The sequence below is a fragment of the Euprymna scolopes genome, chromosome 38 (genome assembly GCF_053919585.1).
Source record: "Euprymna scolopes isolate OS-2025 chromosome 38, ASM5391958v1, whole genome shotgun sequence".
In the NCBI taxonomy this organism is placed as follows: Eukaryota; Metazoa; Mollusca; class Cephalopoda; order Sepiida; family Sepiolidae; genus Euprymna; species Euprymna scolopes.
Window position 1 is genome coordinate 83,122,316 of NC_136519.1, and position 23,016 is coordinate 83,145,331.

A 23,016-nucleotide genomic window follows, 5' to 3' on the forward strand; every position below is an offset into this window, starting at 1 on the left:
GTTGTTTGATTGAAACAAATGGCTGTTTGTAGCAGCGGGATGTAAACATGTTTATTTAACAATAAATAAGTATTATTAGCTCTTTTTATTGAGCACTATCTAACAACCTCGTTGAATTCACTAGTCTATTACTTTTGAATAAAAAAAAACCCGAGTATATATATATATTGAATGGGGGTGTGGCAATATATTGTTTAAATAAAAAAAAATGTGCTCATAGAATATCCCAATAAGAACTTTTCAAGAGGAAAATTAAAATAAAACCTTTTTCTGGAAATTTATTCAAAAAGTAAAAATTCAACAAAAAAATGATTTCCATGAAATTTTTGCCAGCAACACCTGTTTTGCATTCAAAGCAAAACGGGGTTAAAAAAAAAAAAAATGGTACTTGTCCAAAATTCCTCTGAATATTAAAAAAACAAAAATACAGAAAGAAATATTCATGGTGGACATATCTGCCACGGGACAAATGATCAGACTCCATTTTATCTTATCTGGTCGCGCTCCTTGCTTGGACCAATGTGACTCTCTCTCTCTCCAGATTTCCCTGTTTTCAATCAGCTGCCTCAGACGTTCAGGATTACAGTTGGCGTCGGGTGTAATTTGCTGGATGTGTGCAGATTACGCTTGTGAGTCCGCAGCAATATATTTCTCACCAGTTCTTGCTTGCTCCTCTGGCAGTGACCAGCAAATCGTAGACGTCACTCCCTGATGGTATTAGCTTTGTGGGATGATCTTGCCAACATATATTCAACACTGTTTATAGCATACGAGTGTATGTGCCGTCTAGCTTTCTTTCCAATTTTGGTGAGTGTCCAGGTTGTAGCACCATAAACAAGGACAGATTCCAAAAATCATGTAAATTGATCAAGCATCTTTTTATATATATATATATATATATATATGAAATCATTTTTTAATGATTTTCAACAATTCATGATAATCACAGCCATTACAAGGCTGAAAACAAATAAAAAAAAAAATCGTGCAAGTTTGAATTATCTCCCCTTGTTTATTCAAGTTGGTGGAGCGAGACACTCTGTCCTTGTTTCCTCGTGAAATTTGATTTTCTTAGTTAAAATAAAAATACTTGATCAGTTTAACTGAGTTTTGGGATATGATATTTTCGTTCCATCATGGGTATGTACATAAATTTCTTTTTTCTGTATTTTTGTTTTTTATATAAAGAGGGATTATGAACAAAAACCAAAAAAAAAAAAAAAATGAGTTTTATAATGAATTGTTAATGCTGAATTAGTACATGTTGTCCCATTGAAGAAATTACTTTGTTTTCCGATTATTTGTCATCTTCGTGTAAACGGCAGTTGTCTGACTAAAACACAGCAACTACCAAAGTAATACCCACAAACCGTGTTCATATACAAAGTTTCATATAAATATATTTTTGTGGAAATATACGTTATTCATTTATATTTCCTTTTTTTATATATATACCAATCCTTTTTTAAGAAGCTCAATGTAATTACAGAGCAATATAATGAATAAATAACAAAAGTCTATATTTCAAATTTCATGATGTTGACAATCTTACAATTTATTCCTTTAATTCAGTTGACATTTACGATTCTGGACAGTATCTGTTTCATAGCACAAAATCAATCACTTAATTATTATATTAATGAGTGAATCTATTTTGCCCTTAACTCATCAGAAGAAATAACAACAATCAATCTGTCAAAAAGGAAATAAAGTGCGTTTTGACATGATTAAAAAAAATTGGAAGAGAAGCTGTAAATACCTTATACGAAACATATAAGGTATTTACAGCTTCTTTTCCAATTTTTTGGATTTTGAATCATGTCAAAGCGCACTTTATTTCCTTTTTGACAGATTGATTGTTGTTATTTCTTCTGATGAGTTAAGGGCAAAATAGATTCACTCGTTGATATAATAATTGATTGATTTTGTGCTACAAAACAGATATTGTCAAGAAATTACAAGTGTCAATTGAATTAAAGGAATAAATTGTAAGATGGTGAACACTATGAAATTTGGAATATAGACTTATGTTATTCATTCATTTTATATATATATATATAAAGAAGTGAACCATCGCGTAAATTCAATCAACTAAAATAAGATGGAAAACGGGGTGAGGAAAAGAAAAAAAGAAAAAAGAAATAAAATAAAATAATGGGGCAAGTTATATGTACAATTCAATAAAATAAATAAGTCGATTAAAAACAAGAGCGTTAAAATACACCCGAAGCGCTTTTCGTTCAGACTAACATTTTCAAGGGTCATAAGTCTGAAAATTATTATTTTTTAGAATATTTGGTAGTGGTATGGAGTAAGAGCGGAGAGGAGGTTGTAAAAAAAAAAAAAAAAAACCTGACTACCCAAATAATTCTAATTGAATACCACTACCAAATATTCTAAAAAATAATAATTTTCAGACTTATGACCCTTGAAAATGTTAGTCTGAATGAAAAGCGCTTCGGGTGTATTTTTAACGATCTTGTTTTTAATCGACTTATTTATTTTATTGAATTGTATATATAACTTGCCCCATTATTTTATTTTATTTATTTTTTCTTTTTTTCTTTTCCTCACACCGTTTTCCATCTTATTTTAGTTGATTGAATTTACGCGATGGTTCACTTTATAATTATTCTAAAATTTTGCCAATCGAATAAAGTTATATATATATATTTATATATAGCTTAAGGATCACCTCAGGCAAGTTTTAGTAAAAAAAAATTGCTGTAATATTCTTTCATTGGGATCCCCAGGAACCAAATTATGAATGAAGAAGAGGAAAAAAAAGAACCAATCACCATATACCCACAAAATTTATATATGTTGTTTCAGGATCACCTCAGACAGGTTTTGGTAAAATAAAGTTATTGTAATATTCATTTATTGGGATCCCCAGAAACCAAATTAATGATAAAGAAAGAAAAAAAAAAAAAAAAAAAGATTCAACCACCATATACCAACAAAATTTACATATGCTGCTTCAGTATCATCTCGGGCAGGTTTTGGTAAAAACAATTACTGTACGGGTACCAAATTTGTGACTGTTCAAGTGTGTGTTGGGGACGAGTGGAAAGAAGGAGTCAGAAAAGAAATATTCAATCAATCACCACTGCAAATCTTTTAGCAAAGGGAGCTAACTCTAAAACTATATCTTCAGTGCCAATACTATGACTGTTGTAAGTTGAAAAAAAAACAAAAACAAAATGATGATATGAAAAACACTACCACAAAATCATATGTACTGATTCAGGGTCACCTAAGGCAGGGTGTGGTAAATAAAAAAAATATGGTGCTTCTATTTTACAATAACGAAAAAATTATTGAATTTCAAATAAAACAAATGGCACCCACAAAATAATCATGTCGCAAATAGTAATGAACCGCCCCCTTAAGTAAACATTTCAGCAAATCTCCTCACTAACGTAATGTACTTGCAATAACCCTTATCCCTGAGTGGCTTCCGGGCCTTGATAAGTGGTGATCACTGTGTAAAAAAAAAAAAAAAAAAAAAAAAAAAGTAACATATCCAAAAATTATGTAAAACGGTAAGGTAGAAAAATAATTATTCATGAAAAAGACATTTGCAAAATCTAGCGAATTGGATTCAAAATCTACTGATTTGAACCAGAGAGTTAACAGGGGGGAGGTAATTAAGTTTTCAAGTTTCCACAAATTCTATCAGTTATTTTTTTTTTATAAAACAAGTAAAACAGAAAACTCACAAATTATGTATATAAGTGATGTTTATTTTTGTTTTCAGAATAAATTCTGCTTTCAACTGAGTTACCTCCCCTTTTGCTTACGTCATGTCATGTCACGTCACGTGACTCAATATATCCGACCCACCATGAAATGTTATCGAACTGTTTTTACTCTTATTGGAACAGTTTTTCCTTAATAATTATTTTTCTACCTTATCGTTTTATGTAATTTTTGGATGTGCTACTATTTGTGACATGACAATTAAATAAGTACCATTTGTTTTACTTGAAATTCAATATATATTTTTTTGGTTATTATACTAAAGAAGCACCAAAAATACTATAGTGCCTATCCATTTGAGGCCACGAGGAACCAAATTAGTGAATAGGGTGGGTGAGGCAAAAATGAATGCATTCTTGTAGCTGAGAAATCAAGGGAGCTGACTCTGTAGATGTAGAGTTATTTCCCCTGAACCAATTCTACGTTCGTCATTATTGTAGCGAAAATTCGAAACTTGAAATATTGAATTTCAAGTGAAACCGATGGTATCTTCTAAAATTTCTTGTCACAACAATGAAGATATCCAAGAATTATGAAAAACGATAAGGTAGAAAATTAGTTATTAATGAAAACAGTTTTCGAAGACAATTTGCAAAAATTAAGTTTCGCAAAAAAAAAAAAAAAACAAAAACAAAAAAAAACTGTAGAATTCAAAAGGAAGGTAAATATTTTCTGAAAACTTCGAAAATCTTTGGCCAATTTAACGAAACTTAATTTTCGCTAGTTGTCTTCGAAAAACTGTTTTCATTAATAATTAATTTTTTACCCTATCGTTTGTGGTGATTTTTGGATATGTTCATTACTGTGACATTACAATTCAGTAGATATTAGTTTCATGTGAATTTCAATTTTCGAATTTCCGCTACAATAACAATAAAGAAGAACTGAATTTAATGTATGATTGTAAAAAAAAATTGGAAATCAAGATAGAAGAATAAAAATGGGGTCCAGGGCTGGGATTAGGGGTACATTCATTGCTGGGCGTGATTTAAGAGGTTTAGAGTGTTGCTATTTGGGTTAGACATGTTGCCTTGATTTTAAAAGGCATCTATTTTTTTTTTTATTTTTTTTTTTTTTCAAGTCTTATCATCGCTGCCATGTGATCATTTTGGAGGTCGGCCATAAGTAACTACATGTTACATGCATGTTGGAATAAAATTTTATCGTTACTTATGACGGACCCCATATTATAGGATTTTTTTTTTTTTTTTTAGGTCATTATCGATGTTTTGGTTAAGAAATGAACTCCTTTTTATTGATTATTCAATAATCCCATTGTTTTTTGTTTTTTTTCTGACATGGTGGTCAGGAGTTGAAAAAAGGGCTCAATCTGGAACAAACTTGAAATACAGATGTAAGTCTATGAAGATATACATTGCAATACAAAATATTTCTCTTATTTTTTTAATTTTTTGTTGTTTTTTTGACATGGGGTTGGGTGAGGGCTTTGTCTAAAGTGTTTCCTTTATTTTATATATATATATATATATATATATAAAAACAAACTCCGCTTTGATTCAGACTTTGTTAAAACCAAGTCCAATTTCATCGATTGATCGTGCTGCGCTCATCACTGTGTAGGTCGCAACGTAGACCTGTTGTTTCACCAAGTCCCAGAGGTCAGCACCTTCGTTTTCGATCTTCCACATTGCTTCTCGGATACCCGGAAAGTAGGCGTCCGTGTAGGAGTCGTGCTCGTTTGGAGCAAACACGATATGTCTACAAAAACAAAAAAAAACAAGAATAAAAAAACTTTCTGTCTATAAAAATGACGTGAAACCTATAGGCATTAGAAAAGTATCAATGTTTCATCCCCATTTTCGGGGTTCTTCTTTAGTATAATAAAATGATTGAAGAAAATTAACGTAAAACCACGATGAACTGATTTTTGTGTTAACTTTTCCTTAAAGCATCATTTATAATGTGAACAAAGAAGTGTGTATGTATGTATGTATGTATGTATATATATATATATATATATATATATATACTAGCATGGGTGCCCGGGTGTTTGGAGGTGTGTGTTGAGCAAAACAAAAAAAAATGTGGTAGTAGGAAGGCAGGCTTGAACCCGTACCGTGAAGGAGGAAAAGAACGGGGGGGGGAAAACATGACGTCTTTGTTGTTACGACCACTGCCAAACCGGAAATGACGTCGGTTTAAATTAAGGCTAGACAATCGAAAAGAGGGAATGACTTTCGAAAATAGTGGTGAAAAAGCGACCCCTCCCTGTAGAAAAGTGCCCAGTTGAGGGTGAAGAAATGAATGTTTTTAGCCAATTTTTCGGTATTTGTCATCTGAAGGATCTGGCTTCAAAACGATACTAATCTTGTGAAAATCTGTTGTCTCTGTCGAAAGTTTTAGACAGACATGTAAACATACATACATACATTTATATATTGATAGCTCAAATTTTCGACCCAAACTGATTAAAAAGCTTGCTCTATCTCTGAATACCCTTTATGTAAAATTTCAAATGTTTAGACCAGAAATTGTCTGAGTAATTTGGTAGAGACCGCAGAGGTCAAATTTTTTAAAATTATAACCCCTTAACATTTATTGTTTTGGGCTTAAATCAAGCTATTAAGTTAGATTCATGTCCAAGGAACCTATATCTAAAATTTCAAGTGTTTAGACCCAAAATTGGCGGAGGAGTTTGGTAGAGTTCTCAAAGGTCAAATCGTTGAAGTTTGGCCTCTTAACACCCAAATTTCTGGCCAAAAACGGATTACAAAGATTTTCCCAAATCTCAATACCCTGTATATCAAATTTCGTGTCTGTAGACTTAAAATTGACAGAGTTATTGTGTAGGGAAATGTACAGACAGACACACGTTCACTTTTATAGATATATATTTTTCATGACTCCGAGATATAATTACTGATTCCGATTCTTTATAAATCTCTAATTATTTAACTTTAAGATTTTTATTTTTGCCCCGATTTTCATAAACACGTGTTAAATATGCAGATATTTTCCTAAACATCAAAATACACTTGCGGAGAATGAACTATCGATTTTAGCTTTACTTGTGTTTTAAAATCAATAAATATTGATTATTTTATAATAAACCAGCAATGGAAGATTTTGCTTTAAACAAAATCAAATAAAAAAAAAAAAGACAAAAGAATTGTTTCGGCATCGGAAAGCAGGCATCAATTTTTCCGATTCCGATTAATCGTCCCAACACTAATATATATATATTCTAGCAGGGAGACCCGATGTTGCCCTGGATTGAATGATGATCAACGAATATTTCGCACTCTTAGATTTTTATTGTCATCAAAATCCGTGAAATCAACTGGGAGGAAACTTCACATGCCTCCATGCAGTAACTTAGTCCAAAATATGTTATTCTACATTGCACTATAGAGAACCTACTGATTTTTTTATAAAATTATTTTATATAAAATTCTTTCAAGTTAACGAAAAAAAAAAAAAAAAAAAAACATTAAGAAATTTACGTGTGGGGTTTGAACCTACAGACCACGGCATGCAAAAAAAAAAAAAAAAAAAAAAAAAAACACGTAAATTTTCAAGTCTTATAAAATGCATGAAAAAAAAAAATAAATTAAATTTACGTGTGGGGTTTGAACCTTCAGTCCACGTCATACAACCCCCCCCTCCCCAAATACATGTTATCAACTTACATACTGTAGAATTTTCACAGCGTTTTGTTCTATCATTGTTGCTAAGGGACGACGTGGAAAAAAAAAGTTTTACCGATGATCGATAAATTGAAATAACGGTTTCGATTATCGGTAATTATTGGGGATATTCTGAGACAAAACTTAACTAAGATCACTCCCAGACTTATACATGAAAGTTCTGCAAATTTTAAAGAAAATCTGTTCAGCCGTTTCGGAGTCAGGGTTTTGCATCTCTTTCAGGGAGGCACCAATAGAACACCTGGAATTCCCAAATTGGTTACCCACCCGGTATTGACCAGGCTCAACGTTGTTTAATTTTAGAGATGTTATGAGAACCGGTGTGTTATGTGTTATGTAAGCATAATTATATACAAAATAAATCAGTATAGTTGAAGTTTATAAGGACGAGTTATTTGTTGGTTCTTCGACAAAAGCAGGGTGAACTCGTAAATTCACCCTTGTCTGTTCGTACTTTTCTTAATAACTACGCCTTGGAATTTTAAAAAATTTTGCACAAACATTAAACATGATATAAGTAAAAAAAAGTTTTCCGAGAAAACACTGCAATATGTTAAGGCCTTAGGATGTGTGGGGTTTAATCCAGGTGGGGGCAATGATGGACTTAGTCATTTCTTTTTTTTTGCATGGTTCAGAACTCAAATTTACATATGTTAAAGCCTAAAACTGAACCGTTTGTTCATTTTCACCAGGATTTGATGCCCTAGGGGACTTCGGGGCTAAATGAGGGGGTGGGGCAAATGCTGAACTTAGTCATTTTTTTTTATACCTCGTTCACTGCGCACTCACGGGGGACCATGCATGCTTCACTTGTTTTTTATATTAATTGCCTGTAATATGTTTATATATGTCTCTCTCTCTCTCTATATATATATATAATATGTTTATATATACATATATATATATGTAATATGTTTATATATGTCTATATATACATATATATATATATGTAATATGTTTATATATGTCTATATATACATATATATATATATGTAATATGTTTATATATGTCTATATATATATGTAATATGTCTCTATATATGTAATATGTTTATATATGTCTACATATATATATATGTAATATGTTTATATATGTCTAAATATATATATGTAATATTTTTTATATATGTCTGCATATATATATATATGTAATATTTTTTATATATGTCTGCATATATATATATGTAATATTTTTTATATATGTCTGCATATATATATATGTAATATTTTTATATATGTCTACATATATATATATATATATATATATATGTAATATGTTTATATATGTCTATATATATGTAATATGTTTATATATGTCTTTGTTTATATATGTAATATATTTATATATGTAATATGTTTATATATGTCTTTGTTTATATATGTAATATGTTTATATATGTAATATGTTTATATATGTCTTTGTTTATATATGTAATATGTTTATATATGTCTATACATATATAGTTAATACAAAACTACTTTCTGTTAATAAATTGCATTTAATATATTTTTTTTTAAGGTTTAATTACTAATATTTATAAGAATAAAAATGAAAACGACAGTAATCCTATGTGGGTTTAACTGGCTTCCACTAAAGGAGGAAGTTCCATTGAATAGAATATTCACAAGCGGTCCTCAGTCGTCCAATATTCGTTTATCAAGGCCCGAAGGCCTGTTAGGGGAGATGCTGCTTACATAAAGCGCCTGAAATTCTCAAATTGGTCACCCCTCTGGTACTGACCAGGCTCAACGCTGCTTAACTTTGGTGATGTTATGAGAACCGGTGTGTCAATGTGATTATATACCGTGTAACCCGGATGCAAGAGAATCTAATATAAGAAAACCGGATATAAGAGATTTTCTCTGGCCCCAAGTTAGAGCCTGTGTTAATGTAGCATGTAACCCGGATATAAGAGAGCTTAAAGGGGGGGGGAGAAGTATCTTATTCCAGGGTTACACTATATATATATATATATATATATATATATAAAGCATAACTATATATGGAATAAATAAATATACTTTAAGTTTATAAGGACACAAGTAACAGTTACTTGTTTTATATTTTTTTTTCCTCACTCTTTTCTGTTGATAACTATACTGCTCTTTTGCCGATACAAGAATCAAATGACAGAAAACTCACTTGTACATTGGCTTTCCAGGAATTCCTTCTGGATCGATGAATGCTCTTTCCAATCCAATCATTTTATCGTTGAGTATCCGAACTTCTAACGGACTGGAAAGAAATGTAAAATAGGATAATATCAAGTTTTTTTAAACAAATAATATATATATATATTTAAAAAAATTTTTTTTTTATGTAAATACAGTCATATCTTGCTACGATGTGCAGACCGTTTCAATGATACTAGTGGGGGGGGGTACCCAGCATTGCCCGGGTGTTTGGAGGTGTGTGTGTGTGTGTTAAAAATAAAAGGTGTAAAAGGAAAAAAAAAAGTTTTGGTCAGAAGGTAGGATTGAACCCCGAAGCCTTGACACGAAGATGGAAATGAAACCATCTCGGCCATGAAGGAGAGGAATTGATAAGTGTGTTCAGTTAAGGTTTATAAACTTAAATATACAGGTGCGAGGAAGTGGCGTGATAATTGACCTAGTTTTGTGCTGCAAGCCAGTTACTTTTTCCCCGCGCCCCATCATTCGCTTTTCGAAGACGCGGCGAGCTGGTAAAAGTTGGGCAAATTAAATAGATAGGCGACCCCCGTTGTTAAGTTGTAGATATTATCATTTAGACGTGATATGAAAAGTTTTAAGGAGCGAGCCGACCGAGCAGGCCTCAGAAAAAAGCCTTTTGCAGACATACACAAAAAGCGAACATACATACATTTTTGCTTTTATATATAGACTAGCTCGGGGTACCCGGCGTTGCCTGGGTGTTTTTGGGTGTGTGTGTGAAAAAAAAAGGAAGCTTTTCTAATGCGCAGTTGGAAAATAGTGTGAAAAAACAAACAAACAGGTGCTCGTTTTTGATTGACGTGATGGCGATTTTGTGCGGGACAGTTTTTAATAAGGTCAATTGAAAAACCCGCTCGCCCGTCTGATATGACGAAGTCGACACTGGCTATGAGCCTGTGATTAGAGTCGAGTTTCGCTTTTGTTTATACCGAAAAGTGAATGTAACGCGTGCGGATGCGGGAAATGTGGAATAATTAAGGTTTGAAAGTGAATAAAATTTAATAGACAGGCGAGGTCCGTGGGTAACTCTGAGATATTAAAATTTATGGATGATATAAACAGTTTTAAGAAGTTGCGAAGCGAGCGAGCGCTTTTCCGAAAGAAGCCTTTTGCAGACATCGTGGAAAAGCGAACACACACACACACACACACACACACACACACACACACACACATTTTGCCTTTATATAATAGACTAGCGGGGGGTATCCGGCGATGCCCGGGTGTCTTGAGGTAAATCAAAACTCCGGGGGGGGGGGTGTTAAATAATAAAATAAATGTTTTGGTAGGTAAGTAGGTATTTATTTGCTTCCCCACGTAAGCAAAATGTGACATAAGGTCGGCTTTTGGTAGGTAAGTATGAGAATCGAACCCTAACCCTTGAGTTGGAAATTAATGTGAAAAAAAACAAACCCTGCTACGTTAACCATTGACCCACGGCGACAACAGACAATGTTAAGCAGGTTATTTAACTATAAAAAGAGGCATGCGCAATAAAAGTTAACTCTGCTGCTTCCATTTGACCTAATTAAGAAGGTCAAATAGAAGTCACACAGCGTTTGGGTTTGTTTACCCAAATTTAACTGTTTCTTTCCCCAACAGATGTTGGGGAAGGGTGTCTGATCAAAGCTGATTGCTTCTGGACGTTTTTCCCGGCGCAATGCCGAGAAGACGTCGTTTGAGTTTAGTTTCACATATTTATACTAAAAAGCCCAATCAACACGCGAGAAGCCAAAATAGCAATGATTTTGTAAAAATCGACGTAAATAAATCTATACGCTACGCGCTTTTCTAATTCCTAGATATTATTATATAGGACCTATATACACAGTTTTAAGCGATAGTAACAACCCCGGGAGCGCGTGCGAAAAAAGCCTTTTGAGGACATACACGAAATGATCACACACATTTTGCCTTTTATATATATAGATTAGATATCAACACTAGAGCACAATCAATGACCCTTGTTTCTATTTATAATGTCTACCCACAGGACAGAGTTAGACACCAGGGTCGTTTTTTAATGTGGAGAAACGGAACAAAAATAAAAATTGTCTCAGTCGTGAAGGATTTCTCCTCCACTGACAGAACAAGAAATTGAAGTGCAGCATCTGAAGAACAGATACTACACTTTGATCTTGACTCGAAGATCATCAATCGAACGACCCTTGTTAAAATTCAATTATTTTCAATTTTTGGATATCTTCCTATCGAAAATATATATATATATATATATTTTATCTGGGAGTCACTGTTTATCAAGGCTCAAAGGCCACTCAAGGATAAGGTTTAATGAATTTAAGGTGGGAATGTAGTAGTCACTAACGGTGTAAATTGGGTAGAATTTTATTATTTATGGACTTGTTTACATTCAATTTGAAGGCTACTATGTTGTATTCAACCTGGAAGCAGAACAGCAGAACAGTGTTCCACAGGTAGGCAGTTCTACAAAAGAAGCTTTGTTCATGGAATCTGTGTTTAGATTTAGGCACGGATAGAGAGTGGGCGAAATCGTATATAGTGGTCGAGTGTTCTTTTTTTTAGCAAAGGGGACCATAGATTGGAGTTCAGTGGAGCACTTGCCATGAAAATAACGATATTGCAATGTCTCTTCTGTGGAAAGAGGTTGCAGGGAAGAAAAAAGGGCATCTCCTACTTGGTTTTGAAGCCGGTTTTAAACTGCATCAAGGCTGGATAGGGTGTGCTGAGAAGCTCCTACCCAGATGTGGCAACGGTACTCCATTTTAGGGTGTATCTGGCTTTATACAAGATATAATTAGATCCTATACTTATATATATACTAGCTTGGGTGCTCAGTGTTGCCCGGGAGTTTGGAGGTGTGTGTTGAGCAAAAAAAAAAAATTGAAAATTTGAAATAGCAAAGATAGGGAAACAAGGGAGGTAAGTCAGTCAGAATTGGTCTGCAGATTTGATAAATTTTTTTTTTTTTTTGTGTAATTATTTTCTTTACTCCATCATTTTTGCATTTTTTTTTACTGGTCAGTACGTGATAGAATTTTTTAAATTGCATTTTTTTTTACAGAAAAAAAATTACTTTTATTTTAACTTTAAAAAAAAATTAAAAACTTTTTTAAATTAAAAAAAAAAAAATCTTTAATTTAAAATTTGTAAAGTTAAAATAAAAGTAATTTTTTTTTTAACAGAAAAAAATTACTTTTATTTTAACTTTAAAAAAAATTATAAAATTTTTTTTTTTTTTTTTTAGATACTCGTATCTACTTATAATGCAAATGTTGATCAGTCGCGCATGGTTTGCAGCTCTCGAATCTCCCAATAGTACAAAGAAACTTTCCTGCAATTAAATATTTCAAAGAGTTTGGAAATGAAAAAATATAAAAAAATATCACATTTAAAGTTTGGAATTTTTTTTAGATGATAACTGATTGTTTATATTACTTGTATTGATTGGACTATCGTTCTCATCTTGAGTGTTATTTGTGTAACGTTTCACTTGGATTGTCCTTCTACCGTCTTCAGGCATGTTTCATTGTTATTTGGAAAAGAAAAGGTATTTTCGTATTTTGTGAGTTAGTCTCTATTTTATGGTTTTAGTTTCGAATTTGTCAAAGCCGTGACATGGGTAGAGGTTGAAAAGTCGGGACTAGCTGATCATATATTGGAAAGAAAAAGGAACACACTTCCGTTTGTGGAACAAGGTCCAAATAATTGATATGGATGCAAGGTGGAGGATCAGGTGACTCAAGGAGGCAGCACATATGCAAAACAAAAGAAAAATTACTAAGTAGACCAAGCCTATATTTAGTAGCATTTGAGAGCCTCTAATTGTACCTATTTACTATGCCTCCCCACGGGACAGAGTTAGACACCAGGGTCGTTTTTTAACGTGGAGAAAAGGTACAAAAATAAAAATTGTCTCAGTCGTGAAGGATTTCTCCTCCACCGAAAGAGAACAAGAAATAGAAGTGCAGCATCTGAAGAACAGATACTACACTTTGATCTTGTCCCGAAGGTAGAAAAAAACAAATATTGTATACATAATATTTTGAAAAAGAAAGGGAGATAATCCCAATCAATTATTATTAGAGTTGCCTCCCCTTGTACATGATTTTTTTTTTTTTTACAAATTCGGGAGTAATCATCTCAGCAACATATTATTACTAGGACTATGACAACAGCATATTCTTTTCATTGTTTTCACTCTCGAGTATATATCTGACACAGTTAATCAACCAAGATCAACCACATCAGTTTATATAAAATCAATGGACACTCACTCGAGAGTCAAAATAATGAAAAGAATATATGTTTGGTTATTTGCATATTTTTTTTATGCGGCTGCTGACAGCATCAACGGCCCTGTTACAGATTGTCGAGAGGCGAAAGGTGTTCTAACTTCTGACTAGTGTCTGTAAACCGAGTTACTCAGTCCATTTTGCGAGAGATTATTCGTCAATCAGACCTAATCGACTTTAATTTTCTCTCTATTTAAATTAGGGATTACATTTCTCTTAATCCTCATACAAAATAGACATATCATCGTCTTGTGCAGCGACAAAGATTCATATCGCACATTCAGATCGAAAAGTTGCTTTGCAATTTAAAACAACTTGGAAGGGTCCTTTATTGTTATTATATTTATTAACAACCAGCAGGGAGGTCCAGCGTCGACCGGGTTTGAATGCAGATTTTTTTCTTTTTGCTTAGCTATGACAACAGCATATTCTCATCATTACATAGCTCTCGTGTATATATCCGACACAGACACAATTAATCAACCGAGAACCATACACATCACTCTATATAAAAGCATATAAGATATCAAAGGATATATATTTAAGAGTCAAAACAATAAAAAGAATACGCTGTTGTCCTAGCTCTACTTATTACAAAGGAAATAACGAAATTGTAGAAAAAACAACGCACCCCCCCCCAAAAAAAAACAAATATTGTACACCCTCAAAATTTTGGAAATGGAAGGGAGATAATCCAGTAGCAATTATTATAAGAGTTGCTTCCCCTTTGTCAGCCATTTTTTTTTTTTTTTTTTTTTTCACAAATTCGGTATTTATCATCTCGCCAATATATTATTACAAAAGAAATAGCGAAAGAAATTCTTACTTTGATTTGTTTATGCTTGGCTGGTACTCATTGTGAAAACGTTCGGTGGCATGAATAAACGTTCGACACGCATTTATTAATGATTCTGAAATATACAAAAAAATTAAAAATGATTTACAAAAAAAACATGGAGTAATTAGAAAGTCGGTTGACTACAAACGGAGCTTAGAGGTAAACCATCACAAAGATTATCGACAAAAAAAAAAAAAATAAATAAAATAAAACAGTTAAGAATAAAACGTCTGAAAGAATCAGCGCATATGTTAGGTGACAATGGCCACTTGAATATAGAATTGAATATGGGAACAAATAATTATAAAAAGATGGCCATATGGTCGACCGCTTAAGATACATGGCGCGACGAAAGGAAAGGTTGGAAGTCATTCATGAAATATATAACTTCAGTGTAAGACAAAACACAAAAAATTGAAAATAAGTAGATTTGAAAAGCATATATATTACATTACATTGGAACATTATATATATATATATATATATATATATATATATATATATATAAAATATTCCAATGTAAGAGGCTCGGGTTTCAAATCCCGAGTCTGGATGTGTCTAACTGATAAACCCAAATGAGAGCGAAACTCGAATCTTGAACTTTCAGTTTGTCGGCTTTCTTGGCTCTTGTGGGCTGCGACGTTGGTTCAGCTGTGGAAATAATTATATATATATATATATATATATATATATATATATATATATATATATAAAGGCTCTTTCAGTCTTTTAAAGACTATGGATACCCATCGTAGGAGTGCATGTGCGTGAAATTTTTGTGGCAGGAGGTGCGCAATCTCCAACCACATCTCTCTTGAGACGACATTGTTAAATACCAGTCGCAAGTGAAGTATAGGACGACTGGTAACAAATGTCGAGATAAGCGAAGAACACATACAACACCTAGAATTTCCAAATGGTCACTCACCTGGTACTAAAAAGGCCCAACGTTGCTTAAATTCGGTGATCTGACAAGAACCGGTGTGTCAATGCGATTATGCCATATATATATATATATATATATATATATATATATGAACACACACACACACACACACAGAGCTGGAAGCCCGGCGTTGTCCGGTCGTACAATACACTTAAATATATTTTAATTCATGCAGATTACATATGTATTATAGAATCAATTCTCTATTGAATATTATATTAGGTTGGTGCAAAAATGTTGTTTTATGACGTTCAACTATACATATATAAAAACGATGTTTTTTGCACCTAATATATTATAAGCGATAATTTGCCAGTGGATTAATTTGCAAAAAAAAAAAAAAAAGATAATGTACAAAGTTATCTTTAGTTGACCTTTGACAACTAAATATTTTCGTTTCCTAGCCAAATAGAAAAGTTACTAATCAAACCCACGTGATTTTTAGAATATGACATCTTCATTCTGTGATGAGTACGTACATCATAAATATTTTTCTGTGTGTTTTTTAATAAGTGTAATTCTAAATATACAACAAATTTTATGTTGATACTTGAAGATATAAACATTCTAGTTTCTTCAGATATTTTTTTTTTAAACAGCCTTCGATAAAAAAAAAAGATTATATCGTTCTATTAAACTTTTATTGTTTAAATAATTTAACTTTGTTCGTTATATTAAAAAAAAAAAAGAGTTAAAAAGATATTTTTCACTCGGTAGTGAGCTTTGGAAGATTGTCAGTGAAAGAAACACAATCGCCAAAACTAAACAAAAGTTTCTTAGCTAGTATCTTCTTCCACCATAATACCGCATTCACCCTTTCATATTGCAGGCATCTGAAGTAGGTTAACTAAATTGTATCAATTAATAGATATCTGTTTAAGAATATACCTAATAAAAATATTTATCCGGTGTAATAATTAGGTTAAGGCGAAACATATTTTTAGATTATGCAGGGCTCTATGGACAAATTTATTTTTAGTTGACCTTTGACAACTAAATATTTTCGTTTACTAGCCAAATAGAAAAGTTACTAGGCAAACCCACATGATGTTTAGAATATGACATCTTCGTTCTGTGACGAGTATGTACATCATAAAGATTTTTTTTGTATTTCTTTTTAATAAGTGTAATTCTAAATATACAAAAAATTTTATGTTGATACTTGAAGGTATAAACATTCTAATTTCTTCAGATATTTCTTTTAAAAAAGCCTTTGTTAAAAAAAGATTATATTGTTCTATTAAACGTTTATTGTTTAAATAATTTAACTTTGTTCGTTTTATTAAAAAAAAAAGAAGATATTTTTTCACTCGGTAGTGAGCTTTGGAAGATTGTCAGTGAAAGAAATACAATTACCAAAAGATAAGCGTTTCATTATTTCTAGTCGCCATTTTGAAAAAATCACTCGCAAATACGACTGTTTCACTCACAATGCCGAGCTCTGATATAGTTCATCAAATTCCATCTGTGTTTGTTTACAATATCACATCAGCTGATGATGAATGCCCTGGAAAGGGCACTTCTGATTAATGTTCAGTTTTAAAATATGCAAACAAAGAAATGATTTGCGGCGATTACGTATATCTTTTATCGTGAATTGAATTCGTTAATAAGAAAAAATAAAAATAAAATGATGAGGTACACGTGGGCTAGAACACGGGATCCTTCGATCTGTAGTCGAATGCCACTGAGCTATGTTTCCAGATGTCGACAAATCTGTTTTCTTCTAAGAAGAAATTATTTGTTGGGATTTTAATATCTCCCTTGCCACTGCAACCTTAAATAATTCCCTGTAAATATCTTTAGATAAATTTTTTTTAGGATCAGATTTTTTTTTTGATTTTCGATACGAGATACTGCCAGACGTGAAATTTGAAAAAGATAGGTTCTGCCGTTTTGGAGCCTATAAGGAAGGAACTCGCACACGTATACACACACACAAAGTGACTTTTAAATAATAGTAGATATGTGACAGCTACAACAGCAGGGACCAGAAACCGTGCAAGACTAAAGGGAAATGACTCATCAACGAGGAGGAGAAAGAGGGAGGCTCATATTCTAATAGTCACATGGAAATGGCTTGAATGAGTTAATATGCATCTTTGCTTTATTTTTTTATTTTAATTTTTTTTTACATGGAGGTCATCACTTATCAAGGCCCAGAAGCCACTCGGGGATAAGGGTTATTGCGTGTACAGTAATCAATGGGATAGTATCGTAGTAATCGTTAGTATTGGAGATTTGATAAAGTGTCTTACTTAAGGGGGTGGTTCATCAGGAATTTGTTTATGTTGGACTTGAAGACATCCAAGTTGTAGTCAGGTGGGAAACGGGCAGACGGAAGAGAGTTCCACTGGCGTGCACTTCTAAGAAAGAAGCTTCGTTCATGGAATCTACGTTTTGATTTAGGCACAGATAAAGGTTGGGGAAAATTTTTGACAGTAGTTTCAGCTAGACGGGTGTTTTTCGTGAAAGATTGGCGAGGGGGGACCAGAGATTGGAGCTCGGACGAGCACTTGCCATGGAAATAACGATAAAACAAAGACAGGCTTGCAACGTCTCTTCTGTGGGAGAGAGGTTGCAGGGAAGAGAAAAAGGCATGCCCCACTAAGCCATAAAGTCTATTTTGTACTTTGTCAAGGCAGGATAGGCTGTTTTTAGCAGCTCCTGCCCAGATGTGGCAGCAATACTCCATCCTTGGATGTACAGATTTATTTTTATATTTTAAAGTTTTCAATTAAAGTTTGAATCGAATCATGTTATTGCGCATGGCAGTTTCTGGGTAATTTTGAAAAAGAAAACAACAAAACAAAAACAAAAACAGGAAATAGAAAAAAATGAGGCACTGGGAGGCATCCCTTTCACACTGTAAACAAAATTAAAAATCTGTTGCATAGGGCCAAAACGTGTGAACGTGCCAATCTATCACACAACTAATAAAATAGCCATGAGGCAAAGAGGTAACGGCAATAGCAAAGAAGAGATGACAAACACATGATATGTTACAATAACTATATATATATATATATATATATATATATATATATACACACTCCTATAAATTCGTTTTTCTTTTGTGTGTATTGATATTCATATTAAACCCCCTCTTTTCAATTTATTTAAAAAGAAAATACAATTTTCTTATATATGGGTTGTGGAAGTGCATTCACTAGCAAAAGATCTAGCTAATTTGCATATTCTTTTAAACATTCATTTTAATTAATTCCCTATTAGTTTTTTCGGTTTTCTTATGGGATGATCATCTTTAGTCAACTATTACGTGTAATTATATTCATGCAGATATTCTACATGATTTATACTTGCATAATATTTGCGTAAAAAGTTTACAGGAAACACAAAATTGTTTCCATATATATTTATGTACACGTACATATTTTTGTTTAATCTATCTATCTATCTATAAAAGTGAACGTGTCTGTGTGACTGTCTGTCTGTGTACATTTTCCTACACAATAACTGTCAATTTTTAGTCTACAGACTCGAAATTTGATATACAGGGTACTGAGATTTGGGAAAATCTATGTGATCGGTAATGTTTCTGTCCTAATTTCCGAGTTCAACAGAAAAATTCCAGAGTTCGACAAAATACACCTGAAGAAGGTCGGAGGTTACATCAACCGAAACATTGTGAAAATCACATTCAAGATGAGAACAGTAGTCCGATAAATCCAAATAATACGGGCCGTCAGTAAAGTGATTTTGAATGCACTTTTAGCGAAGAGAGAGTTGCTTATGTTTTATGGATATGGCTTAATCATTAACTGTTTCGTTAGATCTTGGTTTATATATATATATATATATATATATATATATATATATATATTTGTATATTTTGGCAGCAAGTCATTATTCAAGCACATCTGATTGAACACGACAGAGTTATACTTTTTCTGATGTTTTTGGATATCTTTTTGATTCGCCGAGTGGTCTTTTTTATTTCAGCTGGAATGTTGTATAATATATATATATATGAACCAGAACAGATACTATACTTTCAAATATTTATTTACATAAAATGTTAAAAAATTTATATTTTAAACAAATTAAGCACAAGTCCATCAAAAGTGTGGGATTCTAACTTCCAGCATTTAAAATCGACGTTAAATTGAATATAATACTGGATGAAGGTGCTTGGGTTAATAGACGTAAAACAGTTGAGATAGCAGGGTCAGTTGGCAGGGGGAGATAAAAAAAAATACATGTGAGATGATAAGGATGGATTTAAAAGAAAGATGGATAAATAAAGACCTGGCCAGAAATAGGTTAGTTTGGAAGTCAATCTCTAAAAGCCGTCCAGTACATGCCCATACATAAAATGGAACCAGTAACAAAAACACTGTATATTTACCGTAGTTGACCGAATGATTTTTCCATGAATGTTCGTAATCGACTTTTAATGAGTAGACTAACTCAGCAATGGCATTTGAGTATCTGCGAAGATCGAACGGCAGGATGTTGGCCGTAGCAAGATTACTGAAAAAAAAAAAAAGGAAAAAAAGCAAAATTGCCATTATAAAAAGCCTATAAATTTATAAATAGTTACAGGGAATGTAATACGAACAATTATAGGCATACTAAATTAAAACAAGTGAAGCCTGCATGCCCCCCCCCGGGAGTGCACAGTGAACGAGGCATAAAAAAATGACTAAGTTCAGCATTGCTCTTCCCCCCCCCCCACACACACACCCATTTAGCCCCAAAAGTCCCCAGAGGATGTAAAATCCTGGTGAAAATGAACAAACGGCCTTAACATATGTAAATTTGAGTTCTGCACCATGCAAAAAAAAAAAAAGAAATGATTAAGTCCATCATCACCCCCACCCTCCCTGCCCGATTTAGCCCCCAAAAGTCCCCAAGGCCGTAACATAGTTAAATTTGAGTTCAGCACCATGCAAAACTGCTAAATAGACATACGCAGAAAATTTTGGACAAATATGGTAAAATAGTCCCAAAAATGGAGTTTTTTTAATAGCCCTAAAAGAACCCCTGGGGCACACCCAAGAGTTATCATGAAGTATAGACAAACAAAATTATATAGAAATCAGTTAGTTACAACTTTTCAGAAAGTTTTATAAAAAGGCATCAGTTTTTTTTTAATAAGCACAAAAGTGTAAATTTTAGCCATTTTAACTCGAAACGCATCCGGGGGGGGGGGGAGCAACCAGAGTTTTCCCGGAAAATCTGTTCTGTTACTTTTTAACTCATATCATGCTTAATGTTTGTGGAAAATTTTTAAAAATTCCAAGGTGTAGTTATTGAGAAAAGTGCGGACAGACGAACGGGCAAGAATTAATTAACAGGTCCACCAAAACAAACTTGGATCAGATAAGATTCATTTTAACAGCTAATACATTGAATCTTCATAATATGATTTATAGCACAGTAAATAATAAGCTAGTTGCATTGTTTTGTCGGGGGACCAAAAAAATATTCAAGGTGAATAGATTAGTTCTTGTTTAGGTGATATCTATTTATAAATAAAATGCACTGACTCTGTGTGTGTGTGAGTTTGTTTCCTATGAATTCTGAAACGCTTAGGCTGATTTTCTTTTTTAATATTTCACACAAATAAGACTACTACTACTACCATTACAATATTCCCTCGCCATTTTTCTTTCTCTCTACCTTTCCCTTTTCCTTCCTTCCTTCTTTTCTCTCTACCAGAAGTTTTAGCCAATCAGGACGGAGGACAATTCTGGAGGGAAAGAAGAAGATACAAAAAGATATTCAAGACTGGAAGATGGCTGAAACCAAGACTGAGAGAAGAGTTGTTCCAGAGTCATTCCACAAAATGAAAAATCCCGAACTTTCTATGACCCGATACAACTTACAGACTTATTGTAACCTTGGATGCTGAAACGTACATAAAAACCGTTTCGTTTTTGAAATGTCTTGTTTCTTTGTTATCATTATCCCCGGGTCTGTTTCTAGACCGTTCCGACACTCCCATCTTATTAATTTCGATGACTCCCCAAGAGGGGGGGGGGGTCCTGGATATGATCTTAAACTATATCCGATGGTGAGGCCCCAACTTGTGGGCTTTGGGAAGTGTGGAGCCACCTTTTAATTGCAATTGCTCCCAGGTCCACTCTGACCTGGAGTGTGGTAGTACCTGTTAGGGTCCCAACTGACTTGAAAAAACAAAAAAACAAAAACAAACAAATATATTCTATTAAAAACTTTTTCTTCAAAATCACTGGATTCGGCATTAAATAACTTGAAAAGGGTTGATATGCTGTAAAACAAAAACAACCAACCAAGAGGGGGACTTGCCGAAATGGTGACCTGCCCAACAAAAGTTACATTATGGTAACCGCCATAATACGTTCCCTGATGTCTTTTGTATTGGAATATCTCCGATAAGTATCAAACATCGATAATCAAGAAAATCTGATTAAAGAAGGAGCAGTCTGATTTTGACAAAAGTTAACACCCTTGTACAGCCTAACATCACAAGTGCATCTCGAAAGTTTTATTACCGCACAAGCAGAAGGGCTCAGCATATAGAATCAACTGTAGCTTCTTTGATCAGACAGGGGCGCGTTCGAAATGAATGTTTCTGTTTAAAGCCCAACTGAACCATGATACTTGACTTTTTTATTTTAAACTTGAATTCAAGTCATTATTAGGGCACAAGCAGAAAGGCCGGGAATATAAAATCAAAAGTAGGTTCTTTTATATGACAGGGGCATTATTAGGGCTACAACAAGAGAATATTCTTACTGTTTTGACTCTCGAATATATATTCAACACAGACAATCGAGAACCACATCACTCTATATAAAAACATATAAGATATTAACTGATATGTACTCAAGTCAAGATAATGAAAATAATATTCTCTTGTCATAGCCCTAGTCATTATATATAAAATAATTAAAAAAAAATCAACAGTAGGTTCTCTACAGTGCAATGTAGAGACATGTATTGGGAGACATGTGGAGCTTCCTCCCAGTTCATTGTGATGGGTCCCCAACTAGAGCAAACAATCAATTCCACCGATTTTGGTAACGGTAAAAATATGGGAGTGTGAAACATTCGTTGATCATTTTTTTTTTTTTTTTTTTTTTTTTTTTTTTTTTACACAGTGATCACCACTTATCAAGGCCCGGAAGCCACTCAGGGATAAGGGTTATTGCAAGTACATTACGTTAGTGTGGAGATTTGATGAAGTGTTTAATTAATATCTATATAAAAGCCAAGTACGTCCAAGGATGGAATACTGTTGCCATATCTGGGCAGGAGCTGCTAAAAACAGCCTATCCTGCCTTGACAGAGTACAAAATAGACTTCGTGGCTTAGTGGGGGATGCCC

The 23,016-nt window shown here is 33.2% G+C and overlaps 1 protein-coding gene and 1 long non-coding RNA gene across 8 annotated transcripts in view; one reads left to right on the top strand and one right to left on the bottom strand.

The window, feature by feature from the left end:
- Positions 1-4,845: 4,845 nt before the first annotated feature.
- The window catches only part of LOC145263231 (N-acetylated-alpha-linked acidic dipeptidase 2-like), a 544,830-nt gene continuing 526,659 nt past the window's right edge, over positions 4,846-23,016 (bottom strand). For all 7 annotated transcript variants that reach the window (XM_080120318.1, XM_080120321.1, XM_080120317.1 and 4 more), the window contains exons 18-21: positions 20,051-20,175; positions 14,724-14,808; positions 9,574-9,666; positions 4,846-5,481 (exon numbers count right to left, since the gene is read on the bottom strand). In XM_080120318.1, coding sequence (XP_079976444.1) covers positions 5,280-5,481; positions 9,574-9,666; positions 14,724-14,808; positions 20,051-20,175 — 505 coding nt within the window. In that variant the 3' untranslated portion in view covers positions 4,846-5,279. The remainder of the gene's footprint in view (positions 5,482-9,573; positions 9,667-14,723; positions 14,809-20,050; positions 20,176-23,016) is intronic.
- Positions 12,830-14,849, top strand: LOC145263232 (uncharacterized). Its single transcript, XR_013864497.1, has 2 exons — positions 12,830-13,429; positions 13,615-14,849. It is a non-coding gene; the product is annotated as an uncharacterized LOC145263232 (long non-coding RNA).